At 60.4% G+C, this 21436-nt stretch overlaps 1 protein-coding gene across 6 annotated transcripts in view; it reads left to right on the plus strand.

The window, feature by feature from the left end:
• ADCY7 (adenylate cyclase 7) overlaps positions 1-21436 on the plus strand; it is a 58516-nt gene that overhangs the window by 31270 nt on the left and 5810 nt on the right. For 5 of the 6 annotated variants that reach the window (XR_009256010.1, XM_058707816.1, XM_058707814.1 and 2 more), the window contains exons 2-20: positions 1544-1980; positions 3744-3947; positions 4820-4981; positions 5718-5867; positions 6189-6337; positions 7147-7258; positions 10171-10298; positions 10469-10627; positions 10856-10988; positions 14457-14648; positions 14783-14817; positions 15295-15378; positions 15605-15677; positions 17050-17147; positions 17872-17956; positions 18342-18467; positions 19335-19436; positions 20060-20253; positions 21112-21205. Coding sequence is in view for 5 of the 6 variants with exons in the window: in XM_058707816.1 (XP_058563799.1) it covers positions 1810-1980; positions 3744-3947; positions 4820-4981; positions 5718-5867; positions 6189-6337; positions 7147-7258; positions 10171-10298; positions 10469-10627; positions 10856-10988; positions 14457-14648; positions 14783-14817; positions 15295-15378; positions 15605-15677; positions 17050-17147; positions 17872-17956; positions 18342-18467; positions 19335-19436; positions 20060-20253; positions 21112-21205 (2451 nt within the window). In the remaining variant the exon portion in view is untranslated. The remainder of the gene's footprint in view (positions 1-1543; positions 1981-3743; positions 3948-4819; positions 4982-5717; positions 5868-6188; positions 6338-7146; positions 7259-10170; positions 10299-10468; positions 10628-10855; positions 10989-14456; positions 14649-14782; positions 14818-15294; positions 15379-15604; positions 15678-17049; positions 17148-17871; positions 17957-18341; positions 18468-19334; positions 19437-20059; positions 20254-21111; positions 21206-21436) is intronic. The other variant, XM_058707817.1, reaches the window with a different exon arrangement.

The raw sequence follows: 21436 nt of genomic DNA on the forward strand, positions 1-21436 counted from the left end.
ACCAGGGCCTGAGGTGGCTCCTGGATCCCAGGTGGGTACTCACTAGGGGGCTTTGCTCAGACGCAGGGACTCTGGGCACCCTGCTCTTCTACCTGTAGGGGCTCTGGACTCTTTCTTTCACAGCTTTTGCCAGTGGCCATTCGTGCCCTTCGTGACTGCCCTGAGCCTTCCCACCTCTTACCTCCTCCCTGCCCTCTGCCACCAGCCTTGTCCTGGTTCCGGTCTCGCAGGCAGGCCTGGAGGATGCTGGGAGCCTGGACTCCTGGTCCAGGGTTGCTCCTGTGACACAGGGTTCCCACTGGGAATATGGCAGCTGCCCGCAGGCCTCAGCCCCTGCATGTAGGGATTGCACATTTTTGGGTAACTTTCTCTCTTTGGGGACTGGGCGTTCCAGGGGGAGAGAGAGCTTGCCTGGCACATGGGAGGTACGTAGTGGGCCTAGGGGGCCATAGGCACAATTAACTGCCTTTTTGGAATAAATGAATAAACAAATGAATGAATGGTGCTGGGAAAGAGGGAGTCCATCTGGGCTGAGCATTGCAAGCCTGGCATCTGCTCCCAATTTTGCCATAAAGGGTCCATCATGCTCCCTCTCTGAGGTTTGGGCTCCTTTTCTTCGAAGTGGAGCTTGCAAACTTCTCAACTTCTTGTCGGTGGAAACTTAAAAAATGTGTTTAAAAAAGGCAGTCTTTCGTGGAAGCTTAATGTAACATGAACGCAAGGGGGAGGGTCTGGGTGTAGCAGGCGTGGGGGTCTGAGACACAGAACTCACTACAAAGCCCCAGTAGTTGGGTGGGTGTGGTCTTTGGGCAAGGACCTGCAAACAGACCCCACATGCATGGTCACCTGACTTATCACAAAGGTGGCTGCACTGAACTTCTTGAGGAGAGAATGGTGGCTTTTCCAGAAGCTGCTGGGGTCATCAGATGCCCATGTAGAAGAAAGGGATGAAGGCTGATCCCTGCCTCACGCCATACACAGAATTCGCTGGGATGGATCAGAGACCTCCACCTCCCTGTGCAAGTCAAACAGTCAAACTGTTAGGGCAGTGCTGTCCAGTAGAAGTTTCTAGATGATAGAAATGCTCTTTATCTGTGCTGCCGGATATAATAGCCACTAGCCGTGTGTGGCTTTTGAGCACTTGAAATGTGACTGGTGTGACAGCTGGACTGAACGTTGAATTTCATTTTAAAGAAGTTGAGAGAGAGAGAAAGAGCAGGAGGGAGTGGCACAGACAGCGGGAGAGAGAGAATCCCAGGCAGGCTCCGCACTGTCAGCACAGAGCCTGACGCTGGGCTCGACCTCATGAACTGTGAGATCGTGACCTGAGCTGAAACCAGCTTATGCTACTGAGCTACCCAGGCGCCCCTTAATTTCATTTTTAACACAGTTAACTCTAAATAGTCATGTGTGGCTAGTGGCTGCTGCAGTCCTGGGAAACACAGGGAACCAGCCCCGTGCGCAGAGCCTGAAACGGGACCTAGGAGTTAGGTGTGGGTTTAGGTTGATGACTCAGACCCGGGTCTGCTTTGTGTCTCCGCAGAGCTGAGGACCCCGTGTGTCTGGTCAGCCCGGCCCGGATGCAGAGGAAGAGGCCAGTGGTGCTGTGAGCCGGCCTGGCCGTGGACCTGTGCGGGCCCCGTGTGGCCCACGCGGCTGCCTGCTGAGGGGGCCCCTGCCCAGCCCCGCCTGCCAGGCTCCGAGAGGCCAGAGGCCTAGGCCCACCAGGGAGGGTGTCTGCAGACAGATGCTCCCCAGGCCGTGGGGTCTCCTGAGGGCACTGCCGGGCGGGTGGGCCTCGAGGGGAAGATGCCGGCCAAGGGGCGCTACTTCCTTAACGAGGGCGAGGAGGGCCCGAACCAGGACGTGCTCTACGAGAAGTACCGTCTCACCAGCCAGCACGGGCCGCTGCTGCTCACGCTCCTGTTGGTGGCTGTCACTGCCTGCGTCGCCCTCATCGTCATCGCCTTCGTCTGCGGGGTGAGTGAGGCGGCCGGCCCGCGGTGGGTTCGGGGCCCGGCTCTGCCGCTCTGGGCTCGCTAGGCCTCCTGGCATTTCATGGACTCCTCTCAGCCTGAAGCTCTGCATCTGTGATGTGCTCGGGAGCATAGTTAGGCTTTTAATTTTAATTTAATTTTGAAGTCTGGGGTGCTTTGCGAGCTTACATTCATTTGGCCAAGTAAACTACACTCCTTTTCTCCAAAGTAAACTTCTACGGAAGACCTAGGTCTGGGACAGCTCGCGTGTCATGACTCCCTCTTCCCAGCACTCCTTCTCTGGCCTCAGAGTCCTTCTCAACCCCGGTCTTGAGGCAGACGCCCCTGCTGTCATCTCTGACCTAGGCCTTGCCCCACCACGGCCACTGCTCTTGAGACGTGGCTAGTGTGGCTGAGGAACAGAAGCTTTAAAAAAGTAAATTAATTCCTCCCTCCCTCCCTCCCTCCCTCCCTCCCTCCCTCCCTCCCTCCCTTCCTTCCTTCCTTCCTTCCTTCCTTCCTTCCTTCCTTCCTTCCTTCCTTCCTTCCTTCCTTCCTGAGAGCATCAGCACGGTAGGGGCAGAGAGGGAGGGAGAGAGAGAATCCCAAGCACTGCAGAGCCTGAAGCAGGGCTCAATCCCACGAACCGAGAGATCATGACCTGAGCCAAAACTAAGAGTTGGATGCTTAACTAACTGAGCCACCCAGGTACCCCTGAGGAACTGAGTTTTTGTTTTTTTGTTTTTTTTTAAGTTTATTCATCTATTTTGAGAGGGAAAGCATGAGTCGGGGAGGAACAGAGAAGGAGAGAGAAAGCATCCCAAGCAGGCTCCACACTGTCAACATGGAGCCAGACACAGGGCTCGAACCCACAAACCTTGAGATCATGACCAGAGCTGAAGTTGGACGCTTAACTGACCGAGCCACCCAGGCGCCCCTGGTGTAAAATTAATCTTGAATAGCCACACATGGCTAGTAGCCACTGTATGCAGCAGCAGAGTTCTAGAAGAAAACTTCAGAGACTACAGGGTGTTATCAGGGTGATATGGGTACAGCAGCCAGCACTCAGTGGGTGCACTGTCGGTGCTGCCTGTATCTGTGGCTGGAAACCGCAGGACATTGGTTTCTGCATTCAGCAAATGGTTACTGAGTACCTACTGTATGCTGGCCCCCAGATCAGCCTCTGTGCCCGTGGAGCTTAGGGGCTCCTGGGGGAAACCAGGTGCTGTCCCAGCTGTGACTCTCCTTTCCTGTCAACCACCTTCCAGTGCCACACTTCTGTCTCTTTGCTCCAGCTCTTCCCCTGTCTGGGACGCCTTTGGTCAGCCTTTGCTCCTAACCTCCATTCATTCTGTAACAGACAGGAGCAGTGGCCTCCTCCAGGAGGCTTTCCACGGCTTTGCTCCTGCACTCTGGTGCTATCTGTCCCCCGCAGGTCCTCACAGAGCACCCTGGAAGCAGAGGAGGCCTGACAGGGAGGGGTTGGGGAGTGGTAGCCTCACAGGGCTGGGCTGTGCAGGATCTCAGGGCTGCACAGGAAGCGACTGGTGAAGGATGGTGGTGAAGGCAACCTTAGCCAAGACAGCACAAAGCCCGAAGGTAAGGAAGAGCTTGGTGTTTAGATGGAGCATAGATGTCACCCATGTGGAGAACACAGGTGACATTGCTCGGGGCAGGCTGGACAGGCTAGCCTGGCAGGCTTCCTGGAGGAGGCAGTGCCTCACTGGGGAAAGCTGAGGCATTTCTGTGTATGTTTGCCCTGCCCAGGACCCCTCTGGACACCAGACTGTCCTGGGGACGACCTTCTTCACACTTGCTGTGTTTGTGGTTCTCTACGTGCTGGTTTATGTTGAGTGCCTCGTCCGGCGGTGGCTCAGGGCCTCGGCGCTGCTCATCTGGGTCTGCCTTATGATGCTGGGCTATGTGCTGGTATTCGACTCATGGATAAAGACAACCCACATGGGGGCACAGGTAACAGGGTGGGGGGACCCTGGTGTCCCCAGGGGCTGGATGCAACCACCCAGCTGTGCACCCAGAAACTCGTGCCTGCATTCAGTGTGCTGGCCTTGGGCCTTCCTCCTGCCACGGGCCATGGGTCTGTGACATAGGGTGGGCCCCGGGCTGATCTTGGGCCCCTGTCAGCTCTCTGAGCTGGAGAGATGGCTGAACTGGGAAGAGTGTCCCTGTGAATGTCTGGCTGGAGCATTGCAGGCAGACCCTCATTTGGTTGGAAATGACACAACTCCAGCTCAGAGAGGCAGAAAGGCACAAACGGGCCCGTGTGCCAGGAAAGGCTGGGGGCGCCAGTCCCGGGGCTCCAGCGGGATGGCCAGGTCCCAATTTCCCTCTGTTCTGTTTTCCCCTGTGCCATTTCATTCCCAAGCGGGCCATCCCCAGGTTGGGCTGATCTGCTGGGGGTGGCCAGTGAGCCGACCCTGCCCCAGCCTTTTGCCAATCACCATTCCTGCGGAGGGAGAGCCCCGGCAGTGGGTGCCAGGCGGGAATTCCCTCGACCACAAGGGCCTGAGTCTGACTCCTGGGGAGGCCTGGCCTCGGCCCCAGATCATAAATCAGCTCATAGGAAGTGATGGATACTGTTGTCTGGGTCTGACCCAGAAGCAGAATTCAGCTTTTTCTCGTTCTATTGCAAGTCTGTCACTGTCCCTCACCACTGGGAGGGGAAGGGGCCGCCCTGGGGGCAGAGGGCTCAGGATTCGGGTTTTGGGGGCCATCCCCAGAAGAATAGAGACTGCAGGGGCCCTGATGTCAGCTCGGTCTGGGGCTGTGTCCTGGGGCGGGGGCGGTGGGGCCAGTCCCTGAGCCTCACAATTCCCTGCCCCCAGGTGCCCTTCTTCCTCTTCATTGTGTTCGTGGTGTACACGCTGCTGCCCTTCAGCATGCAGGGGGCCGTCGTGGCGGGGGCAGTCTCCAGCATCTCCCACCTCCTCGTGATCGGGGCTCTGATGGAGGCCTTCACGACGCCCAGTGTCCGTGCAGGGCTGCAGGTGAGGTGTGCACAGGGGCCCAGGAGTGGGGCAGGTGGAGGCAGGGGCTGTGGTTTGGTCCCGAGGGCGGCGGAGACCTGTGTGGGCGAGTTGGTCCTGAGGCCTCAGCACCCTGTTTTGCAGACAGATGGCCTCCAGGCTAGGCTTTCCCTCAGTCGGCTGGGGAAGCCGGCCCCCTGGGCAGGGCCATGCCCTGTGGCCTTTTTTGCTGGCCTGTGGTGCCCCTGACGATCTGGCCCTCCTTCTCCAGTCCAGCTGTGTAGCTTAGCGTCACCTGCAGAGTCCCGTGCTGACAGGGCTGGGAGCATATCCCTGGGCACCCTGTCTTGTGTCTTTGCACTGAGTGAAACATTCACAGTTAGTGGTGGTCAGCAGAGGTATTTTCCTCTGGCCAGGCCTGGTGTCAGCTCTGGGAGACAGAAGCCGGGGCTCTGGGCACCTGTCGGGATGCCATGCCTTCTGTGACTGTCCTCTGGGCCGAGCTGAGATGATGCTTTTCTGCTTCCCTGGTCTCGGGGTCCCCAGCCTGAGACCTGGTCTAATCGTCACAGTAACTCTAGAGGACCAGCACCTGTCTGGGCCTCAGTTTCCCTGCCTGTCTGGGAAGGGTGCCAGCCCGAGTGGGACAAAAGTCAGCGAATGGGGTTGGGGTGCCATCACTAGCCTGCTGAGGGGGCTGGTAGCCCGAGGGCACAGGCCAAGCCATATACTGAGCCTGCCCTCCGCCCGCCCTCAGCTGCTGGCCAACGCTGTCATCTTCCTGTGTGGGAATCTCACGGGCGCCTTCCACAAGCACCAGATGCAGGACGCCTCCCGAGACCTCTTCACCTACACCGTCAAGTGCATCCAGATCCGGCGTAAACTGCGCATTAAGAAGCGTCAGCAGGTGTGGACCCCGCCTCCCCCTAGAGCCACAGCCCGGTCCTCCCCGGCCCTGCCTGGCTGTCTCCCAGGCCCCACGCCCTGTGTCCTTTCTCGGTGGATGTCAGACACTCACTGAACAGTGTGAGCATGGGCCGCATGACTGGACACCCATGCAAGCTTCGCCCCTGGGGGTTGCTGGGGACACGGGAGGCTGGTGGCAGGACACAGGCCAGCGGAGATGGAGGGTGCGCCAGGCAAAGCAGGAAGGAACGTAGAGAAAACAGAGGCCAGTCACCTAGGCTGGGGCCTCAAGCCCCCCTGCCTGTCCTCCACCGGTGCTCAGGAGAACCTGCTGCTGTCGGTGCTGCCCGCCCACATCTCCATGGGCATGAAGTTGGCCATCATCGAGCGGCTCAAGGAGCGCGGGGACCGCCGCTACATGCCCGACAACAACTTCCACAGCCTGTACGTCAAGCGGCACCAGAACGTCAGGTGGGTCCCACAGGGGGTTTGGGGGAGGTGAATCTGAGCTCAGTCTCCCCATTTGTCTCCCCAGGGGGTCGGATCAGACCAGATTGGTGTTGGGAGAGATCCAGTAGCCCCCTGAAATTGTAAAGCTCTGCACATAAGTGGGGCCTTTAGGAAGAGAGGGGTCCTTCCAGGTGATCCGCAAGGGGGCACAGGCCCCCTAAAAAGAGGCGAAGTCCCCTGGTCCTGACAGCCGTCTTTGGCAGATTCCCAGTGGCTCCAGAATCTTATTTGAATGCACCAACCTCAGTGAGGTTGTCTGTGAGCTGGTCTGGAACTCATGGACTTCGAGCTGGGAGATCTGGTGCAAACTGAAGCTCTGGCTTCGAAGCGGGCCCTAACCAGAGCCTCAGTTTGCTCATCTGTGGAATGGGAGCCCTACAAGGGTAGTGTGTATGTGTCGAGTGCCGGGTGTGGAGCTCGGCTTGAGGGAGCACGGAGTCTCGTCTCACCAGCAGGCTTCGTTCTGAAGTCTGTGCAAAGGTGGGGAGGGAGGAGGGCATTCTGAGGTGCCTGTGAGAGCACTATCCTGTGGTCTGCAGTGATGGGGGCCTGGGGATGACAGTTCTCGATGGCCCTGTGACTCTGGGGCTTGCTGCGTTTTGCCTTAATACTAAGCCTCTGGAACGTTAATTCCTCTTTATGGCCCCGAGCTTCTCTCCTGTCCCTACGGAGGCTGAGGAGTGGCCGGGGTGATTGGGCTCAGGGCTGGCGGGTGCTCAGGGGCTTCCAGGGACCTGGCTCTGACCCTCCGGCTGCACCCCTGTCCCCAGCATCCTCTATGCGGACATCGTGGGCTTCACGCGGCTGGCCAGCGACTGCTCCCCCAAAGAGTTGGTGGTGATGCTGAACGAGCTCTTCGGCAAGTTCGACCAGATCGCCAAGGTGAGCCCGCGGGCCTTTGTGCTGCCCCTCTTGTCCCCACGGGTGGCATGTGCCCAGTGCTGTGCTGACATGGGTGTGTGGAGGCCTGAATCGTAGCATTCAGTCAGCAAACACTTCCAAGGGCTCTGCGGTGGCAGCCAGAATCCTGTCCCCAGAGTGTGAGGTCAGGGGGGAGACTGCCAGTACACGTTGGGGGATGCACAGGGGCTCAGGAGGGCTGCCTGGAGGAGGAGATGGCTCTATCTCACCGCATGAGGGCATCAGAAGCAGGCCTCCCCAGGGAGCTTGGGAGGCCTTTGCAAAATGCTGGGCCTCACCCACAGGGTGCCTTCTGACAAGATCCCTGGTGAACCGTGTGCACGTTAGAGTTTGAGGAACCTAAAAAGAGACCCTGAAGAGGAAAAGCAATGGTTCTGGGCAGAGGGAACAGCATGTGCAAAAGGTTGGAATAAAAGGAAGCCTCTGGGGGCTCTTGAAGTGAACGTGGCTCAGTGTGAGTGGACAGAAGATGAGGGAGACGAAGCCCCAGGGTCAGACATGCAAGGACCTAGGGCTGAGATGAGGAGAACTTGATCCGGGGACCCTGGGGAATGTGGCAGGTGCCAGAGTGGGGGTGGGCATTGGGTGAGGAGTGTCTCCCAGGTACAGCTGAGCAGGGAGAGGTCTGGAGACTAAGCAGGGCTGGGCTGGGCTATCACTGTTCATCTTCACGAGCAGCACTGGGACTGGGGGAGGGGGCAGGGAACAGACATTTGTGGGTCGGGGGATCGTGTGTGTGTGTGTGTGTGTGTGTGTGTGTGTGTGTGTGTACTGTTACTTGTTAATTTACCGAATGGTCCCGAGACCTGCCGAGTGGCAGCCTTGAGCTCAAGTGGGGGCCTTGGGCCTGCCCTCAGATTGCTCCCAGCCTATATGCTATGTGCTTTGAAGAGGGGTGCAGGGAGCTGGGGGGCCTGGGGAGCAGCTGGGCCAGCTTCCGGTGAAGACGGGCTTAGTGGTGGCCACTAAGGAGAGACCCAAGTGTTAACACTGAAGGCCGAGGCTGTCTATGCTGGCTGCACACCTGAATTAGGTTGAAAGGTTAAATAAAATGCTAGCACCTGTGCCCACACTTGGGAGAGATTTTAAGAGCCTCCCGGGTGACTCTGTGTGTGGAGAACCAGTGGTGTGGACCCTGATGGGAGGTGAGTTCGGGCCCCGCAGCAGGAGGACTTTTTCATGGTCAGAGCTGCTCTGTTCTAGGAGGGACTCGCCCCCCAGAAGTGGCCTCTGTCTTAGAGAATGACCACCACGAGGGGTGGCTGAACTACCGGAGGACACTACTGGCCAGGGGTGCCCTGGAGCACTGTCCCTCGGGGTATTGTGGACTGAGTGACTCAGAGAGCCTGTCTAGTCTGGAGCCTTCCTTCAGGAGCCTCCTTCCTTCATGACATCTCTTAAACCAGCAGTTGGGAATTCCCAGTAGATGGGCCATATGTGGGCCAAAGGTCTGGGTTTCCAGTCACAGGTGGCTCTTTCCTTGCCACAAAGCCTGCTGTTGTCCTCTTGGACGCCACCTTCCTTCTGTGGCAGGCGCAGGAGGCAGATCCTTTGTACAGATGGGGAGAGGGACGCCTTCCTGCTGGAGCGTCTAGTTCCTGGGCAGGGCTGGTCCCAGACTTCTGTCCTGTCAGCAGATTCCAGATCGGTACCCTCTTTCTGAGAGCCAGGGCCGACCCTCCCAGAGGCACCTGCACCACATCTGGGCTCAGGACCCCACCACCCCCAACATACACAACTTCGCTGGTTTCTTTTTTATTGTCTAATTTTTTTTTAAATGTTTTATTTATTTTTGAGAGAGAGAGAGAGAGAGAGAGACACAGAGTGCGAGCGGGGGAAGGGCAGAGAGAGAGGGAGACACAGAATCCAAGGCAGGCTCCAGGCTGATGGCACAGAGCCCGACGCAGGCTGACGAACCGTGAATCATGACCTGAGCTGAAGTCGACACTCAACGGACTGAGCCACCCAGGGGCCCCTAACTTCCCTGGTTTCTAAGTGTCAGGGTGGGGCATCAGCCTGGGGGATGTGGGCTCCCCTAAGTCCCTGACGGACAGCCCAGCTCCAGAGGGCAGCGCTGTGCTTGTCTGGGGCGGAGATGAGGGTGGCTGGAGCCCTGAGCCCGAGTCTCCAGGCTGGGCCTCCAGGCCCTCTCCAAGGTTCCTGCTGCTTTCTAGAAAAGCCACTGTCTTCCCATCCCTTGGCAGCCAGGGCCCAGCAGGAAACAACTGGCACTCACTCAAATGAGGTCATTGGAAGAAGGTTTAGTAAAGGGACTGCTCATAAAGGCGTGGCTGGTACAGGGACTGAATGGGAGGGATGGTGCCCTACCTGGTCACTGAGGCTGGGCATGGAAGGGGACAGGCACCAGATCTGGAGGCCGAGGACACCTGTGTTCCAGGAGGTTAGCCAGCCTTTAGCCCTCCATTTTCTCCTTAGCACTTTCACCGCTGGATGTCTAGTTTAGTGTCTAACTGCCACTAGTGTCTGAGCCCCACGTTGTGGGGAGTTTTGTCTGTTTTGCTCCCTGTGTGTTCCAGTGCCTGGGGTGGGGCAGGGAGCTCACGGACATTTCAGCATTGCATGACCGGATGAAGCAAAGACAGTGCCTCTCCCAGAGGCACTCAGGTGGCCATCCCTGGTAATACCCGCTCTGGCCCCTGATGCTTGCTTAGGGGTTCCCTCTGGAGAGTCCTCCGTATCCCCAGTCTTTTTGTCAGGCCCAGAAGCGGCTACTGGTGGCTGGTACCCCAGAGGAAGCGTCTGGCCACGAAGGAGTCTGGCTCACTCTGGAGAGTATGGGGAGGCGCCTGGCACGTGTGGACCCCAGCTCTTAGCCATCTGCCGACCAGGCCCCTGCTTGCCTTGCCCTGCAGGCCAATGAGTGTATGCGGATCAAGATCCTGGGCGACTGCTATTACTGTGTGTCGGGCCTGCCCGTATCCCTGCCCACCCATGCCCGGAACTGTGTGAAGATGGGGCTGGACATGTGTGAGGCCATTAAGTAGGTACCATGGGTGGAACCGGGGCACTGGGTCCTGCTTCCCAACGCGCGGTAGGGAATGCACTGGAACCACTTTGCAGTTGAGGAAACCGAGGCTTGGGGCGAAAGTGGCTCGCCTGGGTCCCTCAGCAGCCCTGGCTGGGATGGGGTGACTGGACTGCTCTGCCCAGGCAGGTGCGAGAGGCCACAGGTGTGGACATCAGCATGCGTGTGGGCATCCACTCAGGGAACGTGCTGTGTGGTGTCATTGGGCTGCGCAAGTGGCAGTACGACGTGTGGTCCCACGACGTGTCTCTGGCCAACAGGATGGAGGCGGCTGGAGTCCCTGGGTGAGGCACAGCGGGACGGTGGCGGGGTCAGAGGCCGTGGGCCAACTCTGGGTTAGGGGCTTAGGGTGGGGTCAGAGATGGGAGCAGTGACCTCGCGTTGGGGGAGCCAGTCCGGGCTCTGGCCTGCTCGGCCCCGCCCATGGTGCACCCCTCCCCCCCCCACCCCCCCACCCCCGGCGGACGCCAGCCTCCTCTGGGCCCTGCTGCTCTGACTCGTGTCTCCCCCAGCCGGGTGCACATCACAGAGGCCACGCTGAACCACCTGGACAAGGCGTATGAGGTGGAGGACGGGCACGGGCAGCAGCGGGACCCCCACCTGAAGGAGATGAACATCCACACCTACCTGGTCATTGACCCCCGGGTACGAGGGCTCAGAAGAAGCAGCCGGGCGGGAGGGCCTCACTCAGGAGACCCTGGGAGCCGGGGCTGTGCGGGGGAGAGGGTCCACACCCTGGGGGAAGATCCCCATGGAGGGGAGAGTGCTTTTCTCTTCCAGGCTGTGGAGACGTGGGGTAGCAGCCTGCCCAGGGTAGGAGTGAGCTCCCCGTCACGGAGTACATTCTAGGCTCCAGTGCCCCTGGGCCTCAGTGTTCTTGTCTGTGCCATTGGAATAACAGCAGTGTCTACCTCAGGAGGAGGAGGAGCTAGTCTGAATGAGGCCCTCACCTTAAAGGGGCACCTCATAAACGTCCCAGAAATGATAGTCGCTGTTACTTTATTTTCTGGGGGGTTGTCACTAATTTCCTCGATTTTGAAAAGACACATTTTTAAAATGTGCTTTGGCTGAGTCAGGAAAGTGGGACTAGGCAGGAGCCTAGGGTTCTGCCCCGCAGTGGCCGCCTAACTGGCTGGTGCCGTCACTTGCTGGGGGGTGGGGGGACCCCACTTTCCTCAGGACGGGGATAGGTCCTGAGGCGGGGGTAGCTGCTGGGCTGCCATAAGGCCGGTAGGCCCTGGCCCTGCCCTGCACCCGCACAGGCCTTCTTTCCTGCCACGGGAGGCCCGCTCGTCTGGCGGCCTCGGTGAATCATCCTTGGGACTTGCTCAGGAATGTCAGCCCCGACAGGCTCTTTCCAGCTCCCTCTCTCTCTAGCCTTGGCCATCCTCAGAGCTGGCCTGACAGTCTGTGGGGGAGCAGAGGGCCGGCCTGTGAGCCTCCCCAGGCCCCAGGGGTGCCCTCCTGCTCCTCAGGGATGGGAACTGCTCAGCAGAGTCCCCTCCCCTAATGTGGGCCATGGGTGCTGAGTGAGCTTCTGGGGAAACTCTTTCCGGGTACCCAGGGCTGTCATAGAATACAGTGTGGCCCCTCACCCTGTACCCCACAGCTCTGGGCCCCACCCTCTTCCACCTACCCCGTCCCTCCCTCCTGAGAGCCCTTCAGCCCCTGTCCCTCCACTGCCAGGCTCTTTGTACCCCAGGACCCTTGCCACTGCTGCTGTGTCTGCCCACAGCCCTCTTCGCTCTGCGGGCTCAGATGCTCCCATCTGTTTGTCGTCTTTGCTTATTTACTGTCTGCGTGAGCTGCACGTGGGCCACCTTGGGGCAGAGGGGCCCCTCTTCTCCAGGCTGCAGTCCCTGCACCTTGAGTGCTTCCCGACAGTGGAGCAGGTGCTCGGAGAGCCTGTGAGCCGATGAAGCAGAGCCCTGGTCCTGCAGGCCAGCGGTGGGCACGGCCCCACCGGGCCGCCGCCTCAGCCAGGCAACCACGGGGCTCCTAGGTGAGCTTGAGTTTCACATAAACAGCGAAGAAGAAGTTTTTAGCATGAGCGTGTTTTGGGCAGGACCTCACGGGGCATCCGACATTTTCCCCAGCAGCCCTGCCTTCCCCCATCTTGGTTGAATGTCATTCATTCACAGAGTTGAAAATGCAGAGGGCACGAAGGGGGTGTTGTGGACAGTCGCCCTCACATCCTGTGTGCAGCTGGCATGTCCCCACTAAAGGGGACCGGCGTGGTTGAGATTCTTGAGTTCCTTGCACAGACAGGTCTGTGCACATGTAAATAGACTGAGAGACGGTCATCTGCCCTTGCCAAGCCCAGGGTAGCATGCCCCACCCTGTTGCTTTCTTCACCTGATGACATATTTTGGAGACGTGTCCTTGTGTGTGCACAGAGGCCACCACACGCAAGCTCAGGGTCGTCTCCTGTTGTGGACGCGGAGGCCCTTTCCCATCTTGGGCCTCTGTGGGCTCTGACACCGTTTCTTAGGTGTGAGGACCCCTGGGGGATAAGTGTCCAGAGGTGGCAGGTGGGGTCACCTGTGGGCTGCTGAAGGTCACAAGTGACCTCCCCGTTCCTGCTTCTGAATAGGTGCATTTTTACTCTGAGCTGATGGATCTTTATTTTTCTCTTTAAACAAATTTTTTTTAATGTTTATTTTTGAGAGAGACAGATGTGAGCGGGGGAGGGGCAGAGAGAGAGGGAGACACAGAATCGGAAGCAGGCTCCAGGCTCTGAGCAAGCGGTCAGCACAGAGCCCGACGCGGGGCTCGAACACGTGAACTGCGAGATCATGACCTGAGCCGAAGTCGGACACTTAAGCCATTGAGCCACCCAGGCGCCCCTGAGCTGATGGATCTTTATAGACATTTATTTCTTGGGGAGCCCAGGTGTCTGGAAAGTGCTAGCGATCCTGAATTTGAGCAGCCGGGTGCTGTGTGGGTAGAGTTACCCACCGGTGGAGGGGAGACAGAGAATGTGGCCTCCCCTGACCCCAGGGCAGGCTGCTCTCTGCAGGGCACAGCACATTCTCTGGACCCCAAAACTCTTCACAGAGGCTGGACTCCAGCTGTTCCTTCCGGTGGGGCAGACGGACATTTCTCAGGGTTTAAAAATGTTTCTATCCCGAAAGGAGGCTAGAAGTTTCCAGGCAAGCTGCCACCTGTGGCTTAGCGAGTGTTTGTGGCTATAGGTACTGGTCCATGTGGGTGTTTGCAGGGACCCAAGGAGACAGGGACTCTTGGAAGGCAGGAACCTTCACAGGGTGGGGACTTGCAGATGACCCAAGTTTGTCTTTGGTGGCCTTGACGCTCTCTCTCTTCTCTAGTCCTGCCAACCCTCCCCAGCAGGGAGGGGTCCCCAGCTGTTGTTCCTTGTGGGGGGAAGGGGGCCATGGAGAGGCAGGGCCTGGCTAAGACACCCCGGGCCTGCCACGGCCACGGCAGGCACATGGCAAGTAACGGTCCCTGCTGTGGCGTGGGGGCCACATGAGGGGAATGCCCTGGAATGCTGCCCCAAGGGGTGGGGCTGGCCCCTTGTTGGCCGGCGCTCTGTCTCTCAGGTTCCTGGCCCACAGTCCTCTTCCTGCAGCTGTTCCTTCAGGAAGGACATGTGCCGGCCACATGTGGGTGGGCAGGGTAGGCGGCCACTGGCTTTCCTGGGCACTGTCTCCCCAGGGTGTCTCGGCGGGGAGAGGCCAGTGGGCTTTCAGGCCCCGAGGACAGTGGCTCCACAGAGCTTCACGGGCCCAGTGGGGCCTTAGGGCTTAGGACTTTAACATGATCTTTCCCTGGGGACACGGGGCAAGGCTCTGAGGGGCTGTGCACAGTTGTGTGTGACCCCCAGTGTCCTGCCCGCCTGGGAAGGACAGGGCTGGAGCCGGGACCTGCCCTGCAGCCCAGCCGAAGAGGGTCCTGGGCCGCAGCCAGTCCCCAAGGAGATTGCAGACCTGTAGTGTTTCTGTCGTTTTCTCTTTCCACCAGCCTGGCCAGCGCTCTGGGCAGCATTCAGTGTCGGGCTGGGGGAGGGGAGGTTGGGCAGGATCCGGACAGTGGCCCCTTCCTGGGCTGAGGGGAGGGGACTGGACAGGCCGTGTCTGTGTCTGCCTGCAGAGCCAGCAGCCGCCCCCACCCAGCCAGCACCTCCCCAAGCCCAAGGGGGATGTGGCCCTGAAGATGCGGGCGTCCGTGCGCATGACCCGCTACCTCGAGTCCTGGGGGGCCGCACGGCCCTTTGCACACCTCAACCACCGCGAGAGCGTGAGCAGCAACGAGACCCCTATCCCCAACGGACGGAGGCCCAAGGTAGGACCCTCCCTCCCAGACTGCTCCGCACCTGCCCCGAGGATCCGAGAGTGCGGGAGATGATAGACCCAGTCTTGGGACAGACTTAGGGATCCTGCTTTGCAGAATAACTTCCTCTCTCCCTTCTCTTCCAGGCCATTCCCCTGCGGCGCCACCGGGCCCCTGACAGGTACATGCACTGTGCCCTCCTCTCTGTCAACCTGTGGCCTCTTTTCCTGGCCAAATCCTGCCCCCGTCACCTCCTCCAGGCAGGCTGCCTTGACCATCCTCTGTCCAGGAGGGCAACCCTGACCATGGAGTTCTAGGAATCAGAACTTTACAATAATAGAGTTGTGTACCCACCCCGCGGTCAGGTTGGTGGGGTTGGTGTGAGGGACCGGTGTGTGTTTAGCGGAAGAGGCCTTAGCCTGGGGGCCGAGGTCTGTCCTTTGCTTCTTATTGAGCTTCTGGCCAGCTGGGTGATGCTGTCTGGTGTGGGGTCTCCGCTTGCCCTCTCTGGGCCTCAGTGGGACCTTCCTGTGTCCCTGGGGCCTCTGGCAGGCATCTGGGGACCCATCTGGGTGAGCCCTCTTGTCTACACTCCTGCCTTTGGGCAAGTTGTGGTCCTGGGGTGATGCAGTTGTGGGTTTCCGGGTTTCCTATCCAGGAGTGCATCCCCCAAGGGGAGGTCTGAGGACGACTCATACGATGAGGAGATCCTCTCGGCCATCGAGGGGCTTAGCTCCACGAGGTGAGACTCTGAGGCCTCTCCTTGTCCTGTCCCCCTCGGATGGGGGTTCCCCATTTGGCCAGGCCCACCCTGCGCCCTGGTGTCTGGTGGCCCAGCTCCAGTTGTGTCCACGGTGGCTCCTTTGCCTCCTGCGGGTGGGCCCCATCTCCTCCCCCATCTCCTCCCAAGGGTGGGGCCCCCTAGTCCCCCGGGCCAGGTCTCACGGCCTGTGTCTGCCACCCCCCAGGCCCTGCTGCTCCAAGTCTGATGACTTCTACACCTTTGGGTCCATCTTCCTGGAGAAGGGCTTTGAGCGAGAGGTGAGGGCCCCCGAGCAGCCCCAGGAACGAGGGCTCCAAAGCCTGGGGGTGGGGGGTTGCGGAGGTGAAGGCTGTGGGACAGCCAACATTCCCACGTCTGTTCAGGGAGGGTGGTGGGGAGTCACCCCGGCTGGCCATGGGGGTGGGGTGGGGGGGGCCCAGTCTGGCTCTGTTTGGACTCTCTTCCTGCTGGCTCACCCCTGACATGCCCCCCCCCCCGCCCCGCCCCCATCAGTGATTCTCCCTCTTGGGTCTGGGAGAGGCTCCATTCAGATGCTAGGAGCTTTGCCCATAAGGGCCAGTGCACGCCTTAGTCTGATAATATCAGCCTTATAGTTAGGAAAAAGTGCTTCTCCCTCTGGCTGCACGACGACATGCTTTTTGTACCAAGCGTTTACTTATTTCTTGAGCGCCTACTGGGTTCTGGCAGTGTCCCAGGTACACACGTTATGCCACTGAAACCTCATGTGGCGGGACAGATGGCCGCTTGCTGCCTACTTCACAGACCCTTGATCTGTGTGGCCAGGGCTGGGACCTCTCTCCCCTCTCAGTGTCCAGGACTGGGGGGTCTTTCTCTAGCTGGGGCTCCCTGAGCTGGCGGCTCCGTAGGAGCTTGGGGTCTGGGGGAGGTGTGGTCATCGGGAAACCTGTCTGGCAAGCCTTCCACTAGCTGTGTGACCCGGGTGGGCTGCTGGACTCTCTGAGCCTCAGGGTTGGTTGGTTGGTTTTTTCAAGTTTTATTTATTTATTTTGAGAAAGAGAGCACGAGTAGGGGAGGGGCGGAGAGAGGGAGAGAGAATCCTGAGTAGGCTCTGCGCTAAGTGTGGGGCTTGCTCCCACTGATGTGTGGCTCGATCTCACGACCACGAGGTCACGACCTGAGCCAACATCACGAGTCGACTGAGCTGTCCAAGCGTCCCAGCCTCAGTCTGCTCATCTGCGGTAGGAGCCCTGTGGCTGGAGACCATGAGATTGTGCCCGGTGTAGGGGGGCAGACAGCACTAGCTAGGGGCTCAGCCCCGGCCTTACTCCTTGGCTTGGGCTGGGGACGGACCCACCACCAGCCCAGAGCTCAGACTTGGTTCCCATCCACAGGCTTGGGGCCATGGGTTCTTCAGGGACCTGGGAAATCAAGTCAGAGACCCCGGGCGGGGTGGGGGGAGGGGCAGGGACGGCTCTAAACATCACGGAGCCATGCCCAGTGGCGCTCATGAGGGTTATTTGGTCGTGATGATGTCCCATCGCCACCTGGAGCTCGAGGAGGGTGTTTTTAAGGTGATTAACCCGAGCCGGGGTGGGCGATGAAGGGGTCAGAGCAAGTGGCCCTGTGGGCGGGGCCTCTGCCACCCCTGAGAGTCCCCACCGCCCCCAGTACCGCCTGGCGCCCATCCCCCGGGTCCGCCACTATTTCGCCTGCGCCAGCCTCGTCTTCGTCTGCATCCTGCTCGTTCACGTCCTGCTCTTGCCCAGGTCAGTTGGCGTGGCGGGACCGTCCAGCCCACTGGGGTCGGGCCAGGAGGGGCGGTGGCCTGGCAGGGCTCACCAGAGGACCTGCCGGCGCTCTTGACCGGCAGGAGGGGGCTGGTTTTTGAGACGGGAGAAACTGGACTGGGGTTGTGGCCGCACGCCTGGGGTCACTAGAGCTGATTTTTGTTGTCACTGACTGTCCGGCTGCAGGCCTCCCCCTCCCACACACGCCTCCCCTCCCCAGTCCCCTGTGGGCTCAGGGCCCTCTCCGGGCGCACGGCCAGGGTATCAGGAGCCGCGGAGATTCGTGCTTCTGCTTCAAAGGCCCTGCTGGGTGGGGGGGAAGGGCTGGGGGTGAGGTCACAGGGAAGGAGTAAGGTCAGGTACTTGGCGGTTTCGGGAAGGGTGGTCTGGCCAAAGGGTCCGCGAGGATTGGGGTTCAGTATGTGCCTAATAAAGACCAAATAGGAAGCACTTTTATATGGCACTTTGGTGCCGGACAGGAGTCTAAAGTCTGTGTAACCATGGGCCCTGCGTGCCGGGAGTGGGCAGCTGGACCACAGTTCTCAAAGATCCCCTTTGCTGCGTGTAGGCAGTAGTCTGGCGGGGGGGGGGGGCAGGAAGTGGCCGGGAGCTGGAGAATTGGGGTGCTGGTGGGTGGGGGGGCCTGCCTGTGGCTTGGCCCTGGGCAGACAATCCTCCAGAACTAAGGTTTTCTCCTCTCCAGGATGGCGGCCCTGGGTGTGTCCTTCGGGCTGGTGGCCTGTGTGCTGGGGCTGGTGCTGGGCCTGTGCTTTGCCCACGAGTTCCTGGTGAGTGGGAAAGCCCGAGCGGGCACCTGGCCGGGCCCTGCCCCACCGGCCCTCCCGCTGCCTCCACCCTTCCCCGGAGCCCTCCGTGCTCCACTTCGCCCCTCCTGCCCGGATGACAGTTTGCCGGGCGCTTCTCCCAGTCATCTGCCCTCCCAGGCTGCTGGTGGCCCCCAAGTGGCTGTGGCCGTCCCCGGCCCGAAGGGTGGGAACGTCCCTTCTGTCTGTGCTCCCCATGAGTGCTGAGCTCTGGGCTGGGCACGGGCACAGCGCACCTGCTGACGGTCACTAGCGGGGCTCTTGGGAGCTTGCGCATCCGCCGGGCCGCTGCACCGTGGGCTCCTTGTCCGGGTGCTGGCGCCGGCCACCTGACCCCGTGCCTCCACAGAGGTGCTGCCCCGCCCAAGGGACACTGCAGGTCATCTCCGAGAGGGTGGAGACCCAGCCCCTGCTGCGGCTGTCCCTGGCCATCCTGACCATTGGCAGCCTGCTCAGCATCGCCGTCGTCAACCTGGTGGGTTCCAGGGCTGGGGGAGGTGGGCCCTGGCGAGGACCCCTCGAGCCTGAGCATGCTTCCCAGGTGGAGGGGGCCAGTGTTTGACCCTGGGAAGCTTCAGATTCTCGAATCCCATCGTCCTGTTGCCCGAGAGCTGCATCTGGTGTAGCCCCTGCAGAGCGCAGCGGGCAGGCTCTGGGAGGTTCCCGAGGCAGGCCCGGTGTGCAGACAAGGACTTGGGGACCCCATAGAGCTTCCGTGGCTAGCCCCACGAGGCCGCGATGTCTTGAATCACCAGCGTTTTGGCATCCTCGCCTTTCTTTGTGGTCCCCGGAGGAGGCCCTGTCTCTCTCTCTCTCTGAGACTCCATTTCCTCACTAAGGAGTGGTTCCCCGGGCACAGGCCCAGAGGACACTTGAGCCCCTGCTTCTCAGGCCTTGCTCGCGTGCTCAGTGCTGCAGACAGCACCTGTCCCTGCTGGTCCTCCCAGCTCTGACATCTAGAGCTAGGGTGTCTCCGTGTCCTGGAGACCCTGTGACCACCACACTCTGTGTCACCTGGGGAGCAGGGGGCTCATCGTCCATGTTGATCCCAGCTTCTCCCCCCACCCCCCACCCCTCCCACCACCAGCCTCTGATGCTCTGGGGACAGTGTGCGTATGGCTTCATTTTACACCCTTCTCTCCCCCAGACCCCACTGTGGAGCTGAGGACCGTGCTGGGGAATTGGGGCAGTGACTCTGGCCACACTCAGAGCCGGGCCTGGCAGATGTCGTGGAGGCCTCGGGCCCAGCCCTCTGGCCCCTCCCCACCCCTGCTTGGTTCTGGCAGGTCCTGGAGTCCCAGGTCCCCGGACCACCCCTCATGGTGACCTGTCTCCTCTGTAGCCGCTGATGCCTTTCCCGGCCCTGAGGCAGCCTGCAGGCAACCAGAGCTTGGCAGATGGGGACGTGAGCAGCAGGGAGCTGGCCCCGTGCGAGCTCCTCCCGGTGAGTGCGGCTGGACTTCTGGGCACCGCGTGTCCCCACCTGGACCGCTCCCGCACGGCTCGAGATGTTGAAGGCACTCATCCCGAGTGGTGGTGAATTGGGAGCTGGTCTCTGAAGGGCAAGAAGGTTATGGGACAGGGGGGTGGAGCGGGGCCAGTTGGGAGATGGGGCCAGGGGTGGCTTTGATCTAGATCAGGGGGGACCATGAGTGTCTCTCTTCGGGGGGCAGTGGGGAGCCACAGCATGATCTTGAGGAGAGGAACGTGGGCAGAGATGCACTTCGGGAAGGGCAGGCTCCTGGCCGAGCCGGGGGCAGGCAGGCTGCTCGGGTGTGTGCGTACCACCTTGGTCACGTCCGCATGCCGCCGCCTTCTTTCCTTTCGAGGAGCCCGTTTGTCGCAAGTAGAGGCAAACATGCAGTGAAGCTTTAGACTCTGCTGTCTGCTTTGTTAAGAAGGGTCGTCAAGGCAAGAGGGCAGCGCCACAGACAGGCCGGCTCCTCACAGGTCCCCCGAGCGGGGCCGGGGCTCCGGGTCAGTGTGCCGCGGCTAGAGGCGGCCCTCTCTGGTGACCCCCGGTCCGGGGGGTGCCTCGTGGCGACCGACGTCCCCCCGCCTCCCCAGTATTACACCTGCAGCTGCATCCTGGCCTTTGTCGCCTGCTCCGTCTTCCTGCGGATGAGCCTGGAGCTGAAGGTGGTGTTGCTGACGGTGGCCCTGGTGGCCTACCTGGTGCTCTTCAACATCTCCCCGTGCTGGCAGTGGGACTGCTGCAGCCACAGCCTGGCCAACCTCACCAAGACCAACGGCACCCTCAGGTGGGGCCCGCGGCGCCCATCCCGACCGCGCTCCACGGCAGCACCTCCCTTGGGTTCCGCCGTCGTTTCGAGCTGCGGGACGGTTGCGTTGGGTCCCCTCTGGACTGGACGCCTGTGGGGTGGACCTGCAGGTGGCACGCTTGCCATGTGACAGGCAAGCGACGGTCTTGGGCTGCTACGCTCAGAGCTGGAGAGGGACTCATTTGCAGGTTCTCTGGGGGACGCCCCTGGTCGCACGGAGGCCTCCCGGGTCGTCCGGTCTCTATGCCGCTCGGGGGGTGGGTCGGGGGGAGGCCTCAGCTCTAGTCCAGGCCCCCTCCTTCATCCGTGTCCTGGAGGTCCAGAGAGTTCTGGAAAGCACTGTCGTCTGACACTCAAAGGGCTGGCGTGTGGGTGCTTTTGGGGGCTCTCGGCTCCGGTGGGTTGAGGAGAGGGGCCTGGCTCCCTTGAACTTAGAAGGCTGGAGTTTCGGGACCCAGAACAAAACCTGCTCCTGTGGGTCTGCGGCGCCTGCAAACCCCATCTGCCAACCTGGAAGTCCCCGACTCACTTTGAGGACTCACCTGCCTGCAGTGCTTTTCCTGCAGACTTTGCCGTGGCTATCCTTGGTCATCCAGGTGTGAGCTGTGGTGTCGCCGCGGTGAGGCCTCTCCCACCTCCCCATCAAACCCTCTTTTCTGTACAAGTTGACGCTGCCTTTAGCGTCTCTGCCATGAGGACACGAGCTCGGATGGCAGAGATCTCTGTCCCGTTCACGCCTTCCCGCAGGCTGGCTCTGGCCCGCCCCCCGCCGCCCCCTGCATCTGAGGACTGGGCAGGAGGCTGGAGATGACTCCTGCTTTTTCCCTTCGTGTCCAGCAGCTCCCCGTTCTGTCTGTGGAAGGACCCGAAGGCAATGATCAATTTCTACCTGGTTTTGTTTTACGTCACCCTCATCATGCTCTCCAGACAGGTACCGCCTGGGGAGCCCCCAGCATCCCTTGCTCAGCTCGGAGAGAGAACTGGGATGGGGCGGGAACTTCCGCAGATTTGGGGCAGACAGCCCTGCAGGGAAGCTCTGGTCCCTCGGGGAGGGGTCCCCGCGTCCTCACCTCCCTGTTACCGCCTCCCATCAGGACACCAGTGACATCTGGTCACGTGGGTCACTTGAGAACTGAGTCATGGCTGACTGGGACTCTAAGGC

The sequence above is a fragment of the Neofelis nebulosa genome, chromosome 17, assembly GCF_028018385.1.
Source record: "Neofelis nebulosa isolate mNeoNeb1 chromosome 17, mNeoNeb1.pri, whole genome shotgun sequence".
NCBI lineage: Eukaryota > Metazoa > Chordata > Mammalia > Carnivora > Felidae > Neofelis > Neofelis nebulosa.